Source organism: Eptesicus fuscus, chromosome 21 (assembly GCF_027574615.1).
Source record: "Eptesicus fuscus isolate TK198812 chromosome 21, DD_ASM_mEF_20220401, whole genome shotgun sequence".
Classification (NCBI taxonomy): domain Eukaryota; kingdom Metazoa; phylum Chordata; class Mammalia; order Chiroptera; family Vespertilionidae; genus Eptesicus; species Eptesicus fuscus.
The window spans coordinates 42,512,348-42,535,006 of record NC_072493.1 but is presented as its reverse complement, the minus strand read 5'-3'; the positions used below and the strand labels follow the sequence as shown (position 1 = coordinate 42,535,006).

At 56.3% G+C, this 22,659-nt stretch overlaps 2 protein-coding genes across 2 annotated transcripts in view; both read right to left on the bottom strand.

Annotated features, from left to right (window-relative positions):
• Positions 1-5,313: 5,313 nt before the first annotated feature.
• On the bottom strand, positions 5,314-10,964 carry GRWD1 (glutamate rich WD repeat containing 1). The gene is made up of 7 exons (XM_008154408.3): positions 10,766-10,964; positions 10,447-10,564; positions 10,065-10,227; positions 7,391-7,604; positions 7,117-7,259; positions 6,567-6,764; positions 5,314-5,656 (listed from the first exon to the last, which is right to left on the bottom strand). Exons 1-7 carry the CDS (start codon positions 10,950-10,952, stop codon positions 5,339-5,341), a joined length of 1,341 nt encoding a protein of 446 aa, XP_008152630.2. The 5' UTR covers positions 10,953-10,964; the 3' UTR covers positions 5,314-5,338.
• Positions 10,965-12,994: 2,030 nt separating this feature from the next.
• Positions 12,995-22,659, bottom strand: part of GRIN2D (glutamate ionotropic receptor NMDA type subunit 2D) — a 36,993-nt gene continuing 27,328 nt past the window's right edge. The window contains exons 10-12 of the mRNA XM_054710683.1: positions 15,018-15,205; positions 14,573-14,805; positions 12,995-14,404 (exon numbers count right to left, since the gene is read on the bottom strand). Of these exons, the coding sequence (XP_054566658.1) occupies positions 13,076-14,404; positions 14,573-14,805; positions 15,018-15,205 (1,750 nt within the window). The 3' untranslated portion in view covers positions 12,995-13,075. The remainder of the gene's footprint in view (positions 14,405-14,572; positions 14,806-15,017; positions 15,206-22,659) is intronic.

Genomic DNA, 22,659 nt, shown 5'->3' with positions numbered 1-22,659 from the left:
AAAAACAAAACCCAGAAAATGCGTGTTAAAAAGGATGTGGGGAAATTGGCACCCTCGAGAGTCCAGCAGTTCCTTAAATGATTAAACATAGAGTTGCTGTGTGATCCAGCAACTCCACTCCACGGTATTTCCCAAGAGAAATTTTAAGAAGTGTCCACACAACACTTGTACACACATGTTCACAGCAGCACTATTCACTAGAGACAAAAGATGGAAACTACCCAAATGGCCATCAGTTGATAACTAGATAATAAAATGTGGTAGTTCCACACAATGGAGTACTACCCAGTAGTGAAAAGAAATAAGAGTACAGACACACGCTACAACATGGTTGAACCTTGAAAACATTATGTTAAGTGAAAAAAGCCAATCACAGAAGACCATATATTTTTTATGTTTTTTTTTAAATTATTAATTTGAGAGAGGGAAACATCAATGATGGGAATCATTGATTGGCTGCCTCCTGCACACCCCCTTCTAGGCATCGAGCCTGCAACCTAGGTACATGCCCTTGACCAAAACCGAACCAGGGACCCTTCAGTCCAAGGACTGATGCTCTATCCACTGAGCCAAACTGGTTAGGGCAGTGGTCAGCAAACTGCGGCTTGCGAGCCACATGCGGCTCTTTGGCCCCTTGAGTTTTTAGCAAAGGCCAGCTTAGGAGTACCCTAATTAAGTTAATAACAATGTACCTACCTATATAGTTTAAGTTTAAAAAATTTGGCTCTCAAAAGAAATTTCAATCGTTGTACTATTGATATTTGGCTCTGTTGACTAATGAGTTTGCCGACCACTGGGTTAGGGTAAGATCACATATTTTATACTTTCATTTACATGAAATGTCCAGAATGGGCAAATTGAGAAAGTAGTCTAGTCATGCCTAGGACTGTGGAGATGGAAGGATGGGGCAGTAATAGCCAGAGGACACGGCGTTTCTCATTGGGGAGGTAAAAATGTTCTAAATTGGCCCTGGCTGGTTTGGCTCAGTGGATAGAGTGTTGGCCTTCAGACTGAAGGGTCCAGGGTTTGATTCTGGTCGAGGGCACATGCCCAGGCTGCAGGCTTGACCCCCAGTGGGGGGCGTGCAGGAGGCAGCTGATCAATGATTCTCTTTCATCATTGATGTTTCTCTCTCCCTCTCCCTCTATGAAATCAATAAAAAAAATTTTAAATATATTTTATTGATTTTTTACAGAGAGGAAGGGACAGGGATAGAGAGCTAGAAACATCGATGAGAGAGAAACATCGACCAGCTGCCTCCTGCACACACCCAACGGGGATGTGCCTGCAACCAAGGTACATGCCCTTAACTGGACTCGAACCTGGGACCTTTCAGTCCGCAGGCTGACGCTCTATCCACTGAGCCAAACCGGTTTCGGCAATAAAAATTTTTTTTAAAAATGTTCTAAAATTGTGGTAATGATTACACAACTCTGTGAATGTACTAAAAACCCTTGGATTGTACACTTTAATGTGTGAGTTGTATGGTATGTGAATTATATTTCAATGAAGCTGTTACAAAACACACACACAAAACAAACAAACCCAGCTCCCCCTGACTCTCAGACCTTGGGCAAGTCTTTGTGAGCCTCAGTTTCCTCAGCTGTAAAATGGGGAAACTGGACTTCTCTGTCAAGGTCAGGAAGGGCTTCCAGTCATACATAGACCCAAGGCCCAATCCTGGCTCAGTTGCTGACCCACTATGTGCCCTGAGACAACCGACTTCCTTTTCTGGAGCCTCCATTTACTCATCAGTGGGGTGGGGATAAAAACCCACCACCTTGAAAGGAAGAAGGATCCAGAAGAAAGACCTTAGACTTTTGAATGAATCCGGCTCTGCCATTTACTAGCTGGAGGACTGGTGGTGAGTCACATCCCTTCCTGAGCCTGTTTCCTCATCTGTGAAATGGAGAGCATCTCATCAGCTCGACAGTGTGGAGAGGAGGGGGGAAGGGGATGGGCACGGACCTGCAGACCTCATCACCCTCCCGCAGCTGCAGGGTAACATCCGGCACGCTGCGGGCAGGGACCTATATGGACCAGGGGTGAAATATTTGGCCTGTCGGTTCCATCAACATGTACCAAGCACATGCATATGATCCTGGGATCCTGATGGGCTTCCGGGCGGGATGGGGGCACTCAGTTTAAAGAGAGGGTTGTCAGTCAATGTCAAGTTCAATACCAAAGGGTTCTCCTCCTCCCTTCCCCCAGGCCTCCAGCTCTGCACCTGCCGTCCATGGCCACCTGGACAGCCCTGCACCTGGGCTTTTCACCCATTCCACAGGCAGAGCGGAGGCTCCGGTGGGTGCACTGGGCCTGGCTGTGTCCAGCACCCAGGATGTATCCCAACTCTTCTTTCACCCATAATTACTCCGGCTGTGAAGAGATGGTTTGCCAAAAGGGGGAAACTGAGGCTAGGCCCTGAAGGCAGGTTTAAGGTCCGGATCCAGGTCCTGACCTAGACAGTTGTAGTCCTCTCCTGCCTGAAGTCCCCCCTCTGTACTGTGTGCCCCAGATGACAGGGGAGGGGAGGCGAACTGGCCTCCCCCCGACCCAGCACGCATCCCAGCCGGGGCCTCCTCACACCCTCACCTTCTCTAACCACAACCCTGGGGACTTCCCTTTTCACAGGCAACACCACTGGTCCTTCCCCTGGCTCGGTCCCTCAGCTGGAAAATGGCAAACCCTGGACTCCCACGGGGCCCTTGGGTGCCGAAGCCTGAGCCTGGGGCACGGACCCCCTATCATAGGCGGTCCTGAGCACCTGCCATGTCCTGGGCCGCACGATGAGCTCCTTGATGTCCCCGCCCACCCACTGGGCTCCACCAGACCCCACCGCTCACCTTCCGTTCAGGATGCTGGGAGGTCAGGGTCACTGCTCTGGGCCACAGCGTGGGGAACAGGCTGAGACCCGGCCAGACCCCTGCAGTGCGAGGGTGGGGTGCCAGTTTGGGTTCTGCACCTCTCCAACCCGGGACTCTGCCTCCCAAGTAAATCGAGGCCCACACTCAGCCAGACATGGACATGACCGTGTCCATTTCCCAGAGCAGATGGGGCAGGGGCTTCCCCTCCGGGGGGCCTGTCTGCACCCCACATGGCCCAGCTTCCATGGGTGGATGCTACTCGGACTCAGGGGGGACCCCTGCCCCCCAAGAGCAGGCCGGAGGGAAAGGCTCCAGAGCCTGAAGTCCTCCCCACCCCCCTCTGACCTGCCCGAGGAGAGCAGCTTAATGTTTCCATATAAAGGAGGCAGGGGGCTTAAGGTGCCTTAACTTCAGTCTAAGTCACCGCCTAATCTGAGGCCAAGAAGCTCCGCCCCCAGGCCCAACCTCCCTCCCTTCCTCCCCAAAGAAACACTTTCACACTCTTCCGGGGAGCCTGGGTATTTCCCCTACCCTCACCGCAGTGGGGTCTGGGAAGCAGGCTGGAGGGCAGAGCCTGGGCAAAGACAAGGGTACAGAATCGGAGATGAGCAGGAAGAGGGAGCCTGAGAGAGAACAGATGGGGGTGGTGGTGGAGAGACCCAGAGGGACAGGGACCCGGAGGGGGGGGACAGAGATCCAGAGGGAGGCAGGCAGACAATGGGGAGATGGATGGGGGACAGAGGCCCAGGGAGAGAGGAACAGCAACACAGGCAGAGGAGCAATTGGGAAAGCCATGGAGCTGGTGTCTTAGGGAAGGGGAAGATGGGGAGATGGGAGACAGAGACCAATGGAAGACAGAGATGGGGCAAGAAAGAGGCTCCTTGAGATGGAGGATGCGGGGGACGGGGGATGGGGTGGGGAGGGGGGCAGTGAAAAAGAGCACAGAATGTCGATGGGGTCGGTCAGAGGCACCAAACTTGAAGGGAGCGATTGTTCTGGGGCTGGACTGTCACCGAGGGTAAGACCGGACCTCTCTGAGGGGGACAGCGAGGACGGGGTGGGGATGCTGGAGCAGATGCCCAAGCAAGAAGGGGGTGGAGGTGGGAGGGCCCTCAGCCCCGGACCCCTGCCCAGGCTTCTGCATGGAGCACATACCTGGTGGGGCGGCCCACCCTCATGCCCTCCGCGGGGGGCTCCTCTGTGGGTGCTGATGGCTGCGGTCTGTCCTTAGCCCCAGGGGCCTTGTGCCGGGTGCCCAACCTCTGTGTCCACAGGCGGATCAGAGGCCTGGCCGAGGGGGGGTAGGGGGTGGGGCCAGCTCAGAGCCGCAGAGGGGGAGGCAGGGAGGACAGCCAGGCAGGCGGCTGGGCTGCAGCCCAGGCAAGCTGGAGAGGTGGCAGAGACACAGGAGGGGGCAGGGACAGCGCATGGGGGCCAGGAGCCATGGGAAGACGGGGACACAAACGCAGCGGAGAAAGATGGGGACATGGATGGGGGAACAAAAGGGGCGAGATGATGATAAAGGAGACAGTGACTGAAGGAGAAATGGCGGGGCGCCCTGGTTCTCCCTGCGACAAAGCCTTAAAAAGCTGGGGGTCACAGGTGAGATACCCTCCGGAGACGCGGAGTGAGCGCGGATGGAATAAGATGTAGGGAAGGCAGAAGGGGTTGCACCTAATGGGGTTGAAGGCTGGAGCAGGTGCCAGATTCCTGCTCCTCCCGTTTTATCAGGGAAGCGGCCAGGGGGACAAGTCTCACACATCAGGCCTATTCCCGTCCTTTATTGGCTCTTAGGACCCCCCCCCCCCCCGACTTTCCTCCCTCCACACGCCTGCCTTCAGCACGGAGGGGAGAAAGCCCATGCAGCCCCCATTGGGGAGTCCTGGCCAAACCCAGCTGGCAGGAAGAAAGGGGCAAAGCCTAATTCTCCGTGGGGGGGGGGTGCGGGGGGAAGGGAAGAGGCGAACCCCCCCCCCCAAACTTGGTCCAGTCATTGCAAAGCACTTGAGTTCCCTGAGGTCAAAGGGTCAAGCCAAGTGCCTCAGCTGACGAAATATCCCTAGTAATTGGGGCCACACCAGGCCCCCCTTCGAAATGGGCCAACAGAGTCCCCTGAAGGGTGGGGGAGTCACGGGGCTGAACCAAGTCTGTGGGTGGGTGGGGCCGCTGGAGTCACACCCAGTGGTCGCCAACCGGTGGTCCGCGAGGTCTGAAAGGTGGGCGACCGCTGCTGTAGAGCGCCGTGGATCAAACCAAGACCTTTGGCTGGAGGGCTCATCAGGCCAAACCAAGTCCCTCTGAAGAACAGTAAGTCCAGCAGAACCCATCACGGTGGCCAGTGGGCCGAGCAGAGTCCCTCTCTGGAGGACGGGTCCGCAGATCTGGATGAGTCCCTTCCAGGAAACCAACCTCAACGTCCGTTCCCAAGTGCACGGCCAGGCCAGCACGGCCAGGCCAACGCGGCCAGGCGGCGCTCAGACGCTGATGGTGCGGAAGACGGTGAAGCCGGACAGGGCGGTGCTGACCAGGACCCCGGGGCACTGCGGGTGCCAGTGCAGCTCCTTCAGGTCGGTCTCGCCCTGGTGCACAAACAGCAGCTGCTGGGGGAGGTCCGCCAGCCCGGGGTCGGTCTCCGCGTCGCCCGCCTCGGCGTCCCGCTCCACCGCCAGGTCCCACTGTGTGATCTGGTTGTCTGCACCCGAGGCTGCGAAGACCCCGCTGTCCTGGGGGTGCCACTCGACAGAGGTCACAGGGGCCACGTGCTGCTTGAAAGTGGCCACCGGGGAGCCAGACTGTGGGAAAACAGGAGTCAGGGGCTTTGAGCACCTCAGCCTGAGTCCTGGGGTACGCCAGGCAGAGCCCCAACCCTCTCCAGCCTCGGGGTTCAACCAGGGCTCCACCCTTGAGCCCCCACAAGCCCAGATTCCCTGAAAGGGACAGAGGGGGAGGTACAGCTGTAACAATGGCCTCATGTCCCAGGGGCTGCTGGGAACCCTGGTTTCACCTGCACAGAAGCCCGTCCTGGAAGGGGGTGTCCTGCCCACTGGTCCTAAGGCCTTAAAGGGGCGGAAGCAGGGCTCCCAGACTCCAGGAGCAGCAGATGCAAAGCACCAAGAAGCTGCTTTTCCCACACAAAGGGGCTAATTTGGAGAAAGGTCTCCAGAGTTCCAATCAACTCGGCCATGTGACCTGGCCATGCACCTGCCTTGGGGCTGGAAACCTGTTCTAGAAACTTCCCAGGGGTGATTGTAGAGAACCCATGACACCGGCAGGGAGAAAGATTAGGACATGGGGGTCCCGGAGGCGCAGAGCCCTGGGAAATGAGCGCTCTGCTCAGGCGGATCCTGGACACAGCAATCTTCCTGCCCAGAAGCCCTCAGCGCGACAAGCAGCACGTCGCTGGACCACGTCTCCCCTGCTCCTGGCCTCTCTAAGCCTGCACCTCGCCTGCACTGGGGGAGCTGGGCTCCGGAAGTCCCTGCCGCTTCTGTCTCCTGTCAGCTCTCCGGCCGGTAGAACGCGCTCCACGTCAGCCACAAGCCATCCTCCTGCTGAGCCCCTTCCGCGTCTGTAGCCGAAGGGCTGGGCCCAGGGAGAGGGCGCTCCCGGCTCTGGCGTCTAAGACCCCTTCCGAGGGCAAACCCGCAAACCCCAGTGGCCGCTGGGAGCAGGGGCTTCTCGGGTGCCTCGCTGCGAACACACCTTGAACTGCCGCAGGTCCCACACCTTGAGGGCCCCGTCATCCCCGCCGCTGAGCAGGAAGGGCTCCCGGCGGCTCCAGTTGATGACGTTGACGTCCCCATCGTGGGCGGCGGCGGCGGTGAGCATGCAGGCCTTGCTGGGGGCGGCCCGGATGTCCCAGATGCGAATGGAGGCGTCAGCCGAGCAGGAGCCGAATACCTGGAAGAGGAGTCTGAGCGACCGGGCTCCCTGCACCCCGCCCGAGACCAGGTACTAGCAGTGGGCCCCTCACTAGGACCTGCCCCAGCCCCTCCTCCTTTAAGACCCAGGAATCCAGCCCAGCCGGTGTGGCTCAGTTGGTTGACTGCTGACCCAGGAACCAAGAGGTCACTGGTTCGATTTCCAGGCAGGACACATGCCTGGGTTGCCGGCTTGGTCCCAGGAGGGGGTGTGTAGGAGGCAGCCGATCAATGATTCTCCCTCTCTCTCCTTCTCCCTTCCTCTCTGAAATCAATAAAAATACATAGTAAAAAAAAAAGACCCAGGAATCCAGACCCCGGCCCTGCCTCACCGTGTCCTCGGTCGGGGACCACTGCAAGTCCTCCACGGAGCGTGTGTGGCCCACGAAGGGCCGCTGGTCTACATGCCAGGAGCCGCCGTCCGTGGGCGTCCAGAGGTGGATGTTCTTCTGACAGTCACCCGTCAGCAGGCGCCCTGGGGAGTCGGGAAACTACCTGGTCCCAGCTGGCCCAGCGCAGTCCCCTCCCTGGAGTCAGCACCCACCCCTGCTGCAGACCCTGCTCCCTCTTGCAGCCCAGGGCCAAGTGCATACCCCAGGGACTCACCGGGCACACGGGGGGACCAGTCCAGGGCAAAGCCCTCGCCCATATGGCCGGCGAAGGCGAAGATGGGCTTCGTGCGCGCCTGCTCATCGCGGAGGAAGGCGGCCAGGGCCTGGGGGTCATCGACCACCTGCAGAAGCCGCCGCAGCGCAAACACCTCCACCTGGCCCTTCTCTGACCACACCCCAGCCACCGGCTCCTCGCCCAGCCAAGACACCTGTGGGGGGAGAAGGAAGGGGAGGTGAGCTGGGAGGGGCAGGAGGCTCAGGTTGGTGACCACAGCTGCTAGCACCCCTGAGAACTAGGACTGCAGTTCCTCAGACCCCCGACCCCCAGGGTTGGGACAACAACCCCCAGAATCCTTTGCAGGAAAGGACCACAGTCTGCAAGCCCAGCTTAGTACCTGGGACAACTCCCCACCCTGCAGTAGAGCTGGTGGTGGGAGAACAAAACTCCTTCAAGACTCCTGGGAATCAAGGCTGGAATTCCCACCAGCCCTCATCAGACTCCGGGTCTCTGCTACCCTCTCAATGTCGGAGAGTCACAGGCCTCAGGCCTCAGTCCATTTGCTCACAAGGAGATCCCGTTCAGCCTCAGGCTTTCCAGCAGCGCCTAGCCCCGACCTCCTTCTTGAACTCCAGACTCATGTCACACTGACCATTCAAACCTCACGCCATCAAAGCCAAGCTCCTAATCGCCAACTGCAACCTACTCCTCCCCAAATGGCAGGACCTATTTTTTGACTTGTCTCTTCCTCAACCCGACACCTATGCTGATCCCACTAAAAATGCACCACTTTGCCCTAGCCAGTTTGGCTCAGTGGATAGAGCATCAGCCGGCGGACCAAAGGGTCCTGGGTTTGATTCTGGTCAAGGGCACGTACCTTGGCTGCAGGCTCCTCCCCAGCCCGGGCCCTGGTCAGGGCTCATGCAGGAGGCAACCAATGGATGTGTTTCTCTCACTTTCCCTCTCTCTTCCACTCTCCCTAAAAAAATCGATGGAGCCCTGACCGGTTTGGCTCAGTGGATAGAGTGTCGGTCTGCGGACTGAAGGGTCCCGGGTTTGATTCCGGTCAAGGGCATGTACCTTGGTTGCGAGCACATCCCCAGTAGGGGTTGTGCAGGAGGCAGCTGATCGATGTTTCTCTCTCATCGATATTTCTAACTCTCTATCCCTCTCCCTCCCTCTCTGTAAAAAAAAAATCAATAAAATATATATTTTTAAAAATCAATGGAAAACTATCCTCAGGTGAGAATTGGGAAAAAAAAAAAAAGCACCACTTTTATCCCTTCCCACCACCTACCTCTATTGTTGTCTCTAACGTTGCTACTGATGCCATCCCTCTCCTAAACTACAGCCCCTACAGGACTGTCCGCTGCCCTTGCCTTCCTGCAGCCTCTTCTCAACACAGCAGGTAGAGGAATGAAAACACAAGTCAGATCCCACCTTTCCTGTGCTCCAAACTCTCCCACGGCTTCCAATGTCTTCCCGAGTAAAAGCCAAGTCCTTACAATGGGCCACAAGGCCCTAACCTATCTGTCTCGTCTGGGCCCACCCCCGAGATCTTGTCGCTGTACCCCTTGCTCATTCTGCTCTAAACACACTGGTTCCCACCCCCCACCCCCAGCTTCTCTCAAAAACTCCTCAAACATGCCAAGTTCACCGCAGGCCTGTGCACCTGTTTTCCTTGCCTGCAAACCTTTTCCCACACACCCTTGGCTCATGCCCTCACTTCCTATGGGTCTCTGTATAAATGGCTCCTTATCAGTGAGCACTTCCCAGGCCACGCTATTTAAAATAGCAACCCATGCCCTAGCCAGTTTGGCTCAGTGGATAGAGCGTCGGCCTGTGGACTGAAGGGTTCCAGGTTCAATTCCAGCCAAGGGCATGTACCTTGGTTGCGGGCACATCCCCAGTAGTGGGTGTGCAGGAGGCAGCTGAATCGGTCATCGATGTTTCTAACTAGCTATCCCTCTTCCTTCCTCTCTGTAAAACATCAATAAAATGTATTTTAAAAAATAAAAATAAAATAAAATAGCAACCCACACAGGAACACCCTAAACCCTTACCTGACTTGATTTTCCCTCTACTACACTTAGCACCTTGACACAGTACACATCTACTTATTTTGTTCTTGTCCCCTTCTCCAGCAGCATGTAAGCTCCAAGCAGCTCCCTGGTAAATCCCTAGAGTCCAAAACAGTACCTAAAACACGTTAACACTTTAATGGAAATGCACAGCCAGAACCACCGCATTTAACTCACACATCAATCTGATCAGAAGATGCTATAACCCTAAACCACAAGAGTAACCTCACAGCTCAGAGCAGTTCCTGAAAAATAACAGGAAACAGAGACACTCACATTACAACCAGGTGCTGTTTCCAAGCACCTGAGATAACGGCATTTCAGTTACAGAAAGAATTGTATGTTATTCTATTTGATCCTTACCACCAGTCAAGTTTTGCAACTCTCACCATTTCACAGAACATAAAAAAAATAAACGCCTCACAGCACCCAGTACAACTCAGAATAGCTAAGACATATGTAAACTGACATATAAAATCATGTGCCTGATGCTTCCCCCAAAGCTGAAGGGCGTGAGGAGGTGCAGGTATAGACGTGAGAGTAGGGGTGTGCCCCAGAGATGTAGAGCAGACTGCTTAGACTGTACTTACCCGAACTCGGTTGATGCCTCCATAGTGGGGCACCATGGCCAGCTCCAGCTGAGGCTTCCGATCTTCTTCATCCTCTTCATCTTCCTCCTCCTCCTCCTCATCGCTGCCCTCTGATGGTGGGGGCTTGGTCCCGTGCAGATTGTGCATCCGAAGCATCATTAATCTGGGGGAAAGTGGGATGTGACTAAGGTGCTGGGTGTCAGGATCCTTAGGGAGGAGGAAAGACGGAAACCCCAACTTCTGGGTCGGAGGGAGGCAGAAGCTGGAAGCCCTACCTACCTCCTGGGTCCTGGGGAAGGGGAGCTGGAGGCTGACTCCTGGACTTTGAGGCAGGAAGAGGCTGGGGACTTGGACTCCTAGGAAAGCCTCGGGTCTCACTCACCTGTTGCTTTGGGCGCTCTCCGCCTGGGTCCCGGCACACAGGTAGAGTGTCAGAGGAAGCTCGGTGCGATTGTCCCCGAGGTGATCCCGGACTATGTCAAAGCTGAGACAGGGGGCGCCTGGAGAGGGAAGGAGAGGCTGGAAAGTCATGATGGGACAGCGGGATCTCAGCGCCCTCCAGTGTGACGCCACCCCCCTCAGACCCCAGTCTTCCCTTTCAGAGCGCCTCTCAAGTTAAAGGCCCAGGACCTGGGCCCCTCAGGACCCAGGATTCCAGCTCCCTCCTTCCCCAGGGGCCAGGAGTCTGGGTGCCCACCTACCGGTCTGCGCTCGGTGGTACAGCACGTAGGCCTCCTCGTCCATGACCAGCTCCTCTCCTTCGCGCAGCGGCGGTCCCCGGCCGGGCAGATAGACCTGGGCCGGGCCCTCGGACCCAGCGTCGCGGGACTCGGCCTCCATGGGCTCCTCGGTTTCACACGTGCGCCGCCGACCCTTGCGCGCCGCCATCCTCGCAGCCTCTAGCTGTCGGCGCGAGGTGATAGCGTCACTTCCGGGTTGCGCTTTCCCCCGCCCCCACCCCCTTCGGAGATCCACCAGGCGGCGCCGTTACCTTGGAAACTCTCCAGCTCACCATTTAGAGAGGGCGCTGGGGAGAGGGAGAAGGAGAGCAAGGTAATGGCGTCCTGGTTTAGCCATGGAGGCCTGTGGTGGTTACGGGGAGACCACCAGAGCCGCTTAACTTTGAGGCGCTCTTCCGCGGAGCCGTGGCAAGGCCTCCTGGGAGTTGTAGTTCTCTGGGAGGCGTGTGTTCCGCCTCTACTAGACTCTGAGTTCTGAGCCTCCACCTTTGACTCCCAGAGCTTTCTTTCCGCTCAGATGATTATTCATGTATGCAAATAAGAGCTCTTGCTGACAGGGACCGTGGGTTTCTGTTCTCTGAAGACCCATAAAAGCGGTTTCTTCTCCCCTCCTTGTGATGATGGCTTTAATTTATTTCAAAATGCTTAATGTAAGCAGGATGATATTACGCGTGAGTTAGTCAGTGGAATCTACCCTCTCGGGGCAGTCAAGTGCCTAACCAGGACTTCACATTGCAGCTATGGTCGGCGAGCCCTTAATCAGAAAGTCCACCCTCTGGAGGCAGCGATTACAAGTGCTTCTCTTTATCGCCCATCAGCAGCAGAGGTTTGGCTAATTGGCATAATGAAATGTTAGAAATAGATTCTCCTTGGTGAGATTAACGGTCTTCAAGATACGTGGACTGGCTGGAATGTATTAGACACTCTTCCTCGCTTGCATGAACAGGATATTAAGAATCTTGCAAGCCTCGTTGCCCGTAGCCATAGGAATGGGACCCTAGACTTGGTCCTAAAATGGTTTGATGCTGGATCTTTCCTGAGTTCTCTGTCCGCCATATCTCTAGGTCTCTGTCCACCCCTGCCCCTTCTCAGGGTCTTTTTTCACCTCCCCTTTCTGGGTCTTTGTCTTCCACCTCCCTTCAGGGTCTCTGCTCTCGCTCTAATTCTCTTTCTGCCTCTTATTTCTGTGGGACTTCTCTCAGTTTGTTTCCTTCACAGGTTTGAGGGTGCTGGTGCTGGGGGTGGGGGGACTACGAGACAGACACGGAGCTCACACTTGGCCTGAGGAGGCATAAAAACATGGTTTATTCCAAACACTGCAATGTGGAACAGGAGAGGGAAGGAACGTTGGTGGTGAGTGTGGACTCCCAGACCCTCTCCTCCACAACCCAGCTCCAGGCCCGGCTGGAGATCTGGGGAGAGGAGGCTTTGGGGGTCTGCTGGGTCATCACTGAGGGGTCACAAATAAGGGTGAGACTTGGAGAGGGTGTGTTTGGTGGCACCTGGGGTAGGTAGTGAGGTGCGACAGGATGGGAGGTTTTGGCCCCTGCAGGTTGGGATCAACGCTGGGGCGGGGGAGGCGGGGCTTCCGTTGGGGGTGTGTCCTATGTCAAAATAGGGAAATGTGACCCGGGGTGGGAAAGGAGGAGGGGGTGTCCCGGTTTGACGTCAAGGGTCACAGTCAGGTCGGGGCACAGTCTGGGGTTCGGGTCACAGTTTAGGGTCAGAGGTCACAGTCTGGGGTCGGATGACCATTTGTAGGGGTCGGATGTCACAGTCTGGGGTCAGGGGTTTCTGTATGGCGGGGCCAAGGTCTAGGGTCACAGTTTGGCGAACGCGTCTCACAGTTTTGAGTCCCAATGGATGAAAGGTTAAAAACGGGCTCCCCCGGAGGCGTGGCTGGGGCCGGGGAGCTGCACAGTGATGTGGGGGCCACGGCCCCGGGCGTGGGGGTGGGGCGCGGGCGTGGCGCGACCCCCCACCTCCCGCCCCATCTGGTGACGTTAAAAAGCCCTTATCGGGTTTTAAAAAATGTCCAGTGGGCTCCGAGACCTCCGCCCCCTCGCTCTCAAGCGGGTGAGATTCCGGGGACCAAATCCCCTCCGGTTCACGGTGCCCCGAAAATGAAGGGGCACAGGACGCTGCTCCAGGCGGGGTCCGGCCAGTTCCACCTTTTTCTTGCCCATCCCACGCGGGTCCTGTCCACTGCGCGTGCCCCCTCGGGCCGTGGCCTGCGCTGACCGAGGGGGCGGTCGGGCCCCCGGGGCCGCGTCATACCTCTGACTCGAGGCTGGAGAAGTGCGCCGAGCCCCGGCGGGTCCCCAGGTCCCCGCCCCGGTGTCTCCGGTGGGACGCGGCGGGCAGCGGCGGCCCCCAGTGCGCCGCGTGCATGCACCGGCGCGCGTGGCGGGAGGGCCCGGTGAGCCGGCGCGCGGGGGCGACGCGGGGACACGAGCTGAGGTCCTCGAGCGAGCGAGAGGTGGGCGCGGGCGGCGGGAGGTCCCAGCCCCCCGCGGCGCGCCGGTGCCGGTGGTGGTGCGGGGCGGGGGGAGCAGGCACGCGGTGCGAGGCCCGCGGGCGGTGCGTGTGCGCCCGCGGGCACCCGCAGCGGGCCCGGCGCCGCGGCGGGGGTCCCGCGGCCCAAGGTGGGGGCGGCGGCGCCCACCAGCCGCCGTCCAGGCCGTCGTGTGAGCAGCTGTGGTGGCGCGGCGGCAGCAGCTCCAGGCTGGCGCAGTGGCGGCAGTGCCAGGCGGCCGGGCCGCCGCGCGGGGGCAGGTAGTCCCAGCTGCCGGCGCGCCAGCCCCCGAGCTTGTCGACCGACCAGTAGCGGCCGGGCGGCGGCCCGAGGCGCTCGGCGTACGGGTAGGGGAAGTCGGCGTACCACCAGGGCTCCAGGCCGCCCAGCGACGCGCCGCCCAGGCTCTCCGAGTCCTCCGAGTCCGACGGCGACGGCTCGAGGTCGAGGTACGGGCACGGGGGCGGCGCGGCGCGGCGCGGGGGGGGCGCAGCCTGAGCCCCGCCGCCCGCCCCGCCCGCGCCCCCCGCGCCGCCCACGCCGGGCCCCAGCAGCGGCTGGCTCTCGGGGTCGGAGCGCGGCCAGCGCGCGGGCGCCGGCGGGCTCTCGTCCTCGTAGGCCAGGCGGCACAGCGGCGGCCCGACGGCGGCGGCCGCGGCGGCGGGGGGCGCGGGCGGCGACGGGAAGCCGGGGTAGGCGCCGGCGGAGGGCTCGGCTGGCTCCTTGTCCCGCACGATGGCGAAGTAGGAGGGCGGCGGCTTCTGCGGGGGCTGCGCGGCCGGCGGGGACAGCGGGCGGCCTCCCGCACCCCGGGGCGCCGCGCGCGCCTCGCTCACGCCCAGGCCCTGCGGCTCGATGGGGCCGTAATAGCGGTGGAAGCCGTCGGCCAGGCCCGCGCCTCCCGGCGGCCCCGCGGCTTTGGCGCGGCGCCAGCGGTCCACCGCAGCGCGCTCCCGGGGGAGGAAGGGCGCGGGGCCGGGCGCGGGGCGCGGGGCCGGGTACGCCGGGCTGGGCAGCGGCTGCGGCGGAGGCGGAGGCTTGGCCGGCGGCGGGGCGGCTTCGGCGCTGCAGCAGCTGTACATGCCCTAGGGGCCGCGGGGGAGGCGGGGTCAGCGCCGTAGGCCGGGGACCCCTCCCTCCACCCCTCCCTCCTCTCCTGCACCCCCGCCCGGGTCCCTCCCACTCCGGGGCATCCCTGTGGGTTTCCACCTGTCGGTCCTCTTGCCTCCCCCCCCCCCCCCGCCCCTCTGTACCCTGGAGAAGGCCAGCAGGAAGTCCATGCGGTGGGTGGGCCCCAGGCAGTGCCGCAGACGCCAGTACACCAGGTGCTCCCAGGCGAAGACCAGCAGGGACAGGCCCATGGCCACCAGGAGCATGTAGAAGACGCCCGCCATGTTGTCGATGTCCAGCTTGCTGCTCATCACCTCGATCTTGTCATTGTGGCAGATCCCGGAGAGCCACAGCCGCTCAAGCATCTCGATCTCATCTGGGGGGGCGGAGGGCGGGGGACGGGGTGCAGTCAGAGGTCACCTTTGTAGCGATCCCTTGAGGACCCGCCTCTGATATAGGAGTCTAGGCCTCCAGCAGCCTCCGCCCTCCACCCTGGTGCCCTGGGCCTCATCCCCTTCTTCCTCGGGACCCAGGGCTCCCCCCCCCACACACCCGCGTGCTCCCCCAGGCCCCCCTCTGCGGCCGCACCGTCCCCCAGGAACTGCAGGAGCGCCAGGTCGATGGGCCGCTTCCAGCGGGAGCCCTTGTGCAGGGCGATGCCGTAGCCCGTGGTGGCAAAGACCTTGCCGGAGCCGATGGTGACGAGCTTGCAGCCCTCATCCTTGCGGGCCATGTAGTTGAGTACAGCCGCGTCATAGATGAAGGCGTCCAGCTTCCTGGGGGGCAGGGGGGCATAAAGGGCAGGGTCAGTCCACCCCACGCCCTCACGGCCCAGCCCCGAACCCCTGCGACCCCTCACCTCCGACTGCTCCAGGCACTGATAACTCTCCTGGAGCAAGCTGCACCTCTTCGTGCCTCAGTTTCAATATCTGTACAATGGGGATAACAGCCACACTTCCCTAGGGGTGGCTGCAAAGCTTGGATAGTGCTTGGTGCAGAGGGAGTGCTGGAGACATGTTAGCTGTGACTGTTAAGAAGTAATTACTAGTCCTAACCCGTTTGGCTCAGTGGATAGAGCTTCCGCCTGTGGACTAAAGGGTCCCAGGTTTGATTCCAGTCAAGGGCATGTACCTTGGTTGTGGGCACATCCCCAGTAGGGGGTGTGCAGGAGGCAGCTGATGGATGTTTCTCTCTCATCGATGTTTCTAACTCTATCCCTCTCCCTTCCTCTCTGTAAAAAATCAATAAAATATATTTTTTTAAAAAGAAGTAATTACTGGTTTGATCCTCACCAGAGTCCTCCACAGGAGTCCTATATACTCCTCCGTGTTAAAGGGGGCTGAGGCTCAAACAGGGAATCGTATATAGGAGGTCCTCGGGTTACGTCGGAGATCCGTTCCTGCAGGTACGTCGGAACCCACCTACATAAGCACCTACGTCACTCACATGGAGCACATTCAGCAGTAATGAAGTGAAACAGTAAAAAAAAATGTAAAAGAAAGGTAACAATCCCTGACCTTTACTTGTGGTAAACAAATAATAAAAAACATAAAGCACATATGTACGTGCGTCGAAATGACGGAACTTTTTTTTTTTATATAAATAAATGGGAGATGGCGAGGTAACCACGAAACAACGGTCCTCCAGTTCCGACGGAACCCGAGGACTGTCCGTAAATAATAATATGATGCTACTGATCCCTAATATTGTGCCAGGCACTGTCCATCTACTTAAATAATTCATGTAGCCCTGACCGGTTTGGCTCAGTGGATAGAGCTCCGCCTGCAGACTGAAGGGTCCCAGGTTCGATTCCGGTCAAGGGCATGTGCCTTGGTTGCGGGCACATCCCAAGTGGGGGGTGTGCAGGAGGCAGCTGATCGATGTTTCTCTCTCATCGATGTTTCTAACTATGCCTCTCCCTTCCTCTCTGTAAAAAATCAATAAAATATATTAAAAAAAAATAACTCATGTAATCCTCATAACGTTACCAGAAGGTAGAAACTAGTATCTCCATTGTCCAGACCAGGAAATGCAGGCCCAGACAAACCCTCTTAATTTGCTTGCATTCTTCCCGAGGCCCGATGTCTAACACTTGCTGGGAAGAGGGTCAGGGACGTGGAATCAGCTCTCACAGAGCGATGCATGCTGGGACTTGCCACGTGCCCTTCCTTGCCCCTGCGACCGCTGCGCACTGATTTCTGTGATGTTTGCATTCACCTCAGCTTCTCCCGGGGACTTGAGCGCCCCGTTCCAGGCCGTGACCGAGCACCGTTTCTGTACACACCAAGTGGTTGTGAATTTTTGCAGAATAAAGGAATGAGTGAGCAAATCCACACCACGGAGCACTGTGTAACTATTCTATGAAACAAGGTAAATGCCTGTGATCTGACATCTGAAGATGTCCAGGGAGTATTACTGTGAAACAAAAAAAATTACCAACACAAACCACTCCCAGAATCCCATATAGTGTATAACTCTGTGTGTACTTTTATTTTTTTTTTATTTTTTTTTATATATATTTTATTGATTTTTTACAGAGAGGAAGAGAGAGGGATAGAGAGTTAGAAACATCGATGAGAGAGAAACACCGATCAGCTGCCTCTTGCACACCTCCTACTGGGGATGTGCCCGCAACCAAGGTACATGCCCTTGACCGGAATCGAACCCGGGACCTTTGAGTCCGCAGGCCAACGCTCTATCCACTGAGCCAAACCGGTTTCGGCTCTGTGTGTACTTTTAAAAAATATATCTATTATATTGATTTTTACGGAGAGGAAGGGAGAGGAATAGAGAGTTAGAAACATCCATCAGCTGCCTTCTGCACACTCCCCACTGGGGATTGAGCCTGCAACCAAGGTACATGCCCTTGACCAGAATCGAACCCGGGACCCTTCAGTCCTCGGGCCAACGCTCTTTCTCCCCTGAGCCAAACCGGCTCGAGCTGAATGTACTTTTTAAAATGACATACGTAGGGGATGAAATGTTGGTCATCTTAACTGCAGACCCCTGACTAGCTCCCAGAAGGGGCACTTGTCCTGTCTAGTCCAGCTTTGTCCGAAAGAACATTCTGTGATGATGGAAATATCCCGTCGGCCCGTCTGGCGTGGCAGCCACCAGCCATCCGTGGCTCCTGACCTCTTGAAAGGTGCCAGTGCCACAAAAGAATGGAACTTTCCACTTAATTTGAATTAATTTAAATGGAAATAGTATTGGACAGTGCAGGTGCGGGGGAGGGGGGAGAGCAAGAGAGAGATGAGAGCCTGTGGCCGGACGCTGGGCGGCAGCTGTTTGCCTGTGGATGTAGATGCCTCTCTGCCCCACACTCACGCACGTGCGCCAGAATGCCTGTGCACGGGTTTGGCTGCAGAGAAATTAAAGAAAAGGAGAGGATGAGTCCACGCACCCCAAACAGGGAGGCACAGGGACAGCATTCCCCACAGCGAATGGATCAGCCTTGGGGGGCGGGGCAAGGAAGGCTCTGGAGAACGAGTGGAAGCCGTGGAGAACGGCGTTTGAATGAACTTTATATAGATCCGCACGGGCAGGGAGATCCCGGCTGACATCTGGAAACATGCATATATATATAGGCAAGAAAAATGCCAGCACCGCGCGGGCCCTGCTGCCTCCTGGGCAGACTGTCATTTCTCTAACTTCCTCTTGGTTCGGCTAAATGCCCTTGAGGGCGAAAGGTGAATCGCATCCCCGTTTAAGTGGGAAAACCTGGGAGTTTCCAGAATCCGGATGAAGAGGCGGGATGGAGGCTCTGGGGATGAGGACACGATGGAAGGAGAATCTTGGGGTCCTTGGGGGGACAAGGGAGGGGTATGGTGGGGAGAGGCCCCAAACCAAGGCCTCCAGAGGTGGGAAGGTTGGAGCGGCTTTCAGGAGGAGGGGACCTAAGAGCCTTCACTTTTATCTTTTTAAATATATTTTTATAGCCCTAACCGGTTTGGCTCAGTGGATAGAGCGTCGGCCTGTGGACTGAAGGGTCCCAGGTTCGATTCCGGTCAAGGTCATGTACCTTGGTTGCGGGCACATCCCCAGTGGGAGGTGTGCAGGAGGCAGCTGATCGATGTTTCTCTCTCATTGATGTTTCTAACTCTCTATCCCTCTCTTTAAAAAATCAATAAAATATATATTTTTTTAAAATATATTTTTTTAATTGATTTCAGAGAGGAAGGGAGAGGGAGAGAGAGATAGAAACATCTATGATGAGAGAGAATCATTGATTGTATGCCTCCTGCACGCCCCCTACTGGGGATCAAGCCCGCAACCTAGGCATGTGCCCTTAGCCGGAAATCGAACCCAAGACCCTTCAATCTGCAGGCCAAACTGGCGAGGGCAAGCCTTCACTTTCAATCATTTGCTCTGTTGTTCTGGAATATAATGCTGCCCACCCTTCCCCCCCTCCCTCCCCCCCCCCCCCCCCCATTGCCCTTAAACCTCTAGTAAAACTCAGCCGTGTCCTACAGCCTTTGTTTAAACACAGGTTTGGGGAAAAATAAAATACCCCGTGTCTGTCCTTACATCCCTGTTTATTCTGCCCTGTCCTAAGGGATCTTAGCATCTGAGTCAGCTCCCGCCCCTCCTCAGCTCACATCACAGCCCTCCCCTCACTGCCCGCTTCTCTCAGAGTCATTAGAGTTACCGTGAACTACAAGGCCCGGAGCCACCGAACTCCCCCGCATCCCTCCATATTCCTCGGGCCTCATCTCCCACACACACCGCCGCACTACGTCTGCGGCAGCCACGCCGGCCTCTGCACAGTTCCCGGCAGCTGCAGCGAGCTCCTGCTCAAGGCCCTTTGCACCTGCTGTGGCCGCTGCTGGAGCATTCTTCTCCCAGACCCACCTGGCTCGCTCCCTCCCTCCCTTCAAGTGATTGCTCAAAAGACACCTTCCCAAGCACCCTACTTAATACTGCAACCCATAGCTTCCTCCCAGGGTCTCCCCCACTCCTTCATTCCCCCCTCCCCATTTTTATCCACAGCACTTATCCCCTTATAATTATAAAATGGTCTTGGTGATTGTTTTGTTGTTAATCCTCACCCAAGGATATTTTTTCCATTGATTCCCCCCCCCTCCCCCGCCGCCATTGATTTTTAGACAGAGTGGAGGGAGGGGGAGAGAGAAAAACATCAATGTGAGAGAGACACATCAATTGGTTGCCTCCTGCACAGGCCTCAACCGGGGCCGGGGAATTGAACCTGCAATGAGGTACATGCCCTTGACCTGGAATTGAACCCCAGGCCTTTCAGTCCAAGGGCCGATGCTCTATCCACTGAGCCAAACCAGCTCAGTGGTTAAGTTTACCCACCCTATGGCAGTGGTCGGCAAACTCATTCGTCAACAGAGCCAAATATCAACAGGACAACGATTGAAATTTCTTTTGAGAGCCAAATTTTTTAAACTTAAATTTCTTCTAACACCACTTCTTCAAAATAGACTCGCCCAGGCCGTGGTATTTTGTGGAAGAGCCACACTCAAGGGGCCAAAGAGCCACATGTGGCTCTCGAGCTGCAGTTTGCCGACCACGGCCGAGGGGAATGTACATTCCCTGAGGGCCGGACCTGGTCTGGCTGATGCCTGCCGTATGCACCGGGTCTGGAAGGACGCCTGGCACACAGCAGGTGCTTCACAGAGAGAGGCGGAGCGAATGCATGCAGGCCGGTTGGGGGAGGTGTTCTGTGGGGCAGGCACTGCAGCCGAGAGGTAAGACTTCATTAACGTGGGAAAGATGCCAAGAGTCGTTCCTCCGTGGAAAAAGCAAGCTGAGAGCAGCGTGTGCTGTTAGTGAGGAATGCGTGAAGACGTGCGTTTGCATACATGGCGTAACCGATCCCAAAGAAATAAACAAGGCTGCTTCCTGAGGGAGGGGGGGGGGCCCTGCTTCCTTCTTGGGCCCCCCCCCCAACCAGGTGAGTGAGTGGGCTTCCAGAAACGGCTGGAAATATTACGTCCCTGTTTATTCTGCCCTGTCCAAAGGGATCTTAGCATCTGAGTCAGCTCACAACCCTCCCCTGACTGCCCACTTCTCTCAGAGTCATTAGAGTTAATATTTTAATATTTTTTAAAAACATTAAAAAAAAAAACAATTCAGTTCCTTCGTCGCACCAACCACATTTCGAATGACGGAGAAGTGGTCCCTGTTTCTTTATTTCTTTTGAAGAAATGCATTTCAGCCACCTGACCGGTCGCTTGCCCTCAGCGGTAGGGCCAACCCACGGCCGGTGTGTGAGCCAGCCAAGGCCATGTGACACTGCCAGTTCCGGTACTTCTCTGTAAGGGTGGGATTTTCTAGTGCTGTTCCCGGTGGTGACCACCAGCCACGTGTGGCTATTTGAATTCAGATTTTAACTAAAATTAAAATTCGCCCTGGCCGGTTTGGCCAGTGGATAGAGCGTCAGCCTGTGAACCGAAGGATCCTGGGTTCGATTCCGGTCACGGGCACGTACCTCGGTTGCAGGCTCCTCCCTGGCCTGGGCCTGGTCAGGACTCCTGCAGGAGGCAACCAATCGATGTGTTTCTGTCACATCGATATTTCTTTTTTTTTTTTTTTTAATATTTTATTGATTTTTTACAGAGAGGAAGGGACAGGGATAGAGAATTAGAAACATCAATGAGAGAGAAACATCGATCAGCTGCCTCCTGAACACCCCCTACTGGGGATGTGCCCACAACCAAGGTACATGCCCTTGACCGGAATCAAACCTGGGACCCTTCAGTCCGCAGGCCGACGCTCTATTCACTGAGCCAAACCGGTTAGGCACATCGATGTTTCTCTCTCTTTCCCTCTCTCTTCCACTCTTTCTCAAAATCAATAGAAAAATATCCTGGGGTGAGGATTAAAAAAACCCAAAGAAACTAAAAACTAAAAATAAAAATAATGATATTAAAAATTCAGCCGTGGCTGGTTTGGCTCAATGGATGGAGCATCAGCCCTGCGGACTGAAGGGTCCCAGGTTCGATTCTGGTCAGAGGCACATGCCCAGGTTGCAGGCTTGATCCCCAGTTGGGGGTGTGCAGGAGGCAGCTGATCGGTGATTTGCTCTCATCATTATGTTTCTATCTCTCTCTCCCTTCCTCTCTGAAATCAATAGAAATATTAAAAAGAAATTCCGTTCCTTCTTGGCACCAACCACATTTCGAGTGACGGAGAAGTGGTCCCTGTGCTGGACTGTGCGTGTCAGGGACATTTCCACTGTCACAGGGCAGGCTGCTGGAGAGCGCTGCTCTCACACACGTCTGTCTGCCACGCGGAATGGGAGCTCCCGAGGAGCAGGGACTTGGGTCTGTTCACTGCTGTTCCCTCAGGGCCTCGGCCGGGGCCCGGTGCGAGAACTTAGTGAAGATTTAGTGGATGAATGGATGAATGGATGCTTTTTAACTTTTATAACATTAGGGGCTATCTTGTCAGGCTCATTATTAACTTTTTATTTTTTATGTATTTTTGTGTGTGTGTGTGACCAGTTTTCCCTCACTGATGTATTAAGATCATTTTCTGTATCCGTACATGTAGTTCTTTTTTTTTTTTTTTAACCAGAGGATATTTTTCATGGATTTTCAGAGAGAGTGGAAGAGAGAGGGAAAGACAGAGAGAAATATCGATGTGAGAGAAACATATCGATTGTTTGCCTCCTGCACTCACCCCGACCAGGGCCCATGGCCAGGGAGGAGCCTGCAACCGAGGTACGTGCCCTTGACTGGAATCAAACCCGGGACCCTTCAGTCCACAGGCCTGACGCTCTATCCACTGAGCCAAACCGGCTAGGGCTCATTATTAACTTTTTAAAAATTGATTTGAGAGAGAGGAAGGGAGAGAGAAACATCGATTTGTTGTTCTACTTAATCATTGGTTGATTTTGTATGTGACTGGACCAGGGATCAAACCTGCAACCCTGGGGTATCAGGATGATGCTGTAACCAACTGAGCTACCTGGCCAGGGCATGGTTCATTGTTTGTTTTCTTCTTTGTTCCGCTCTATATTAAAACATCATATCTATAATAATAAAAGCATAATATGCTAACTAGACCGGATGTCCTTCCGGACGACCTTCCGGATGAAGCCAGGGCTGCGAGGGAAGCCCGAGTCCCAGGTGCCAGAGGGAAGCCGGTGCCAGCAGCCGGGGGAAGGAAGGCCCACTCTTGCACGAATTTCGTGCATCAGCCTCTAGTATATACACTGAGTGGCCAGATTTTTATGATCTCTGAACGAATAACAATCTGGCCA

Coding starts and splice junctions, on each gene's coding strand:
- GRWD1 (XM_008154408.3), bottom strand. CDS start 10,952: ATGGCGGCGCGCAAGGGTCGGCGGCGCACGTGTGAAACCGAGGAGCCC. Junction 7,605..10,064: donor GAGGCATCAACCGAGTTCGG/GTAAGTACAGTC, acceptor CTCCCCCCACAG/GTGTCTTGGCTGGGCGAGGA. Junction 5,657..6,566: donor GGGACCTGCGGCAGTTCAAG/GTGTGTTCGCAG, acceptor GTTTTCCCACAG/TCTGGCTCCCCGGTGGCCAC.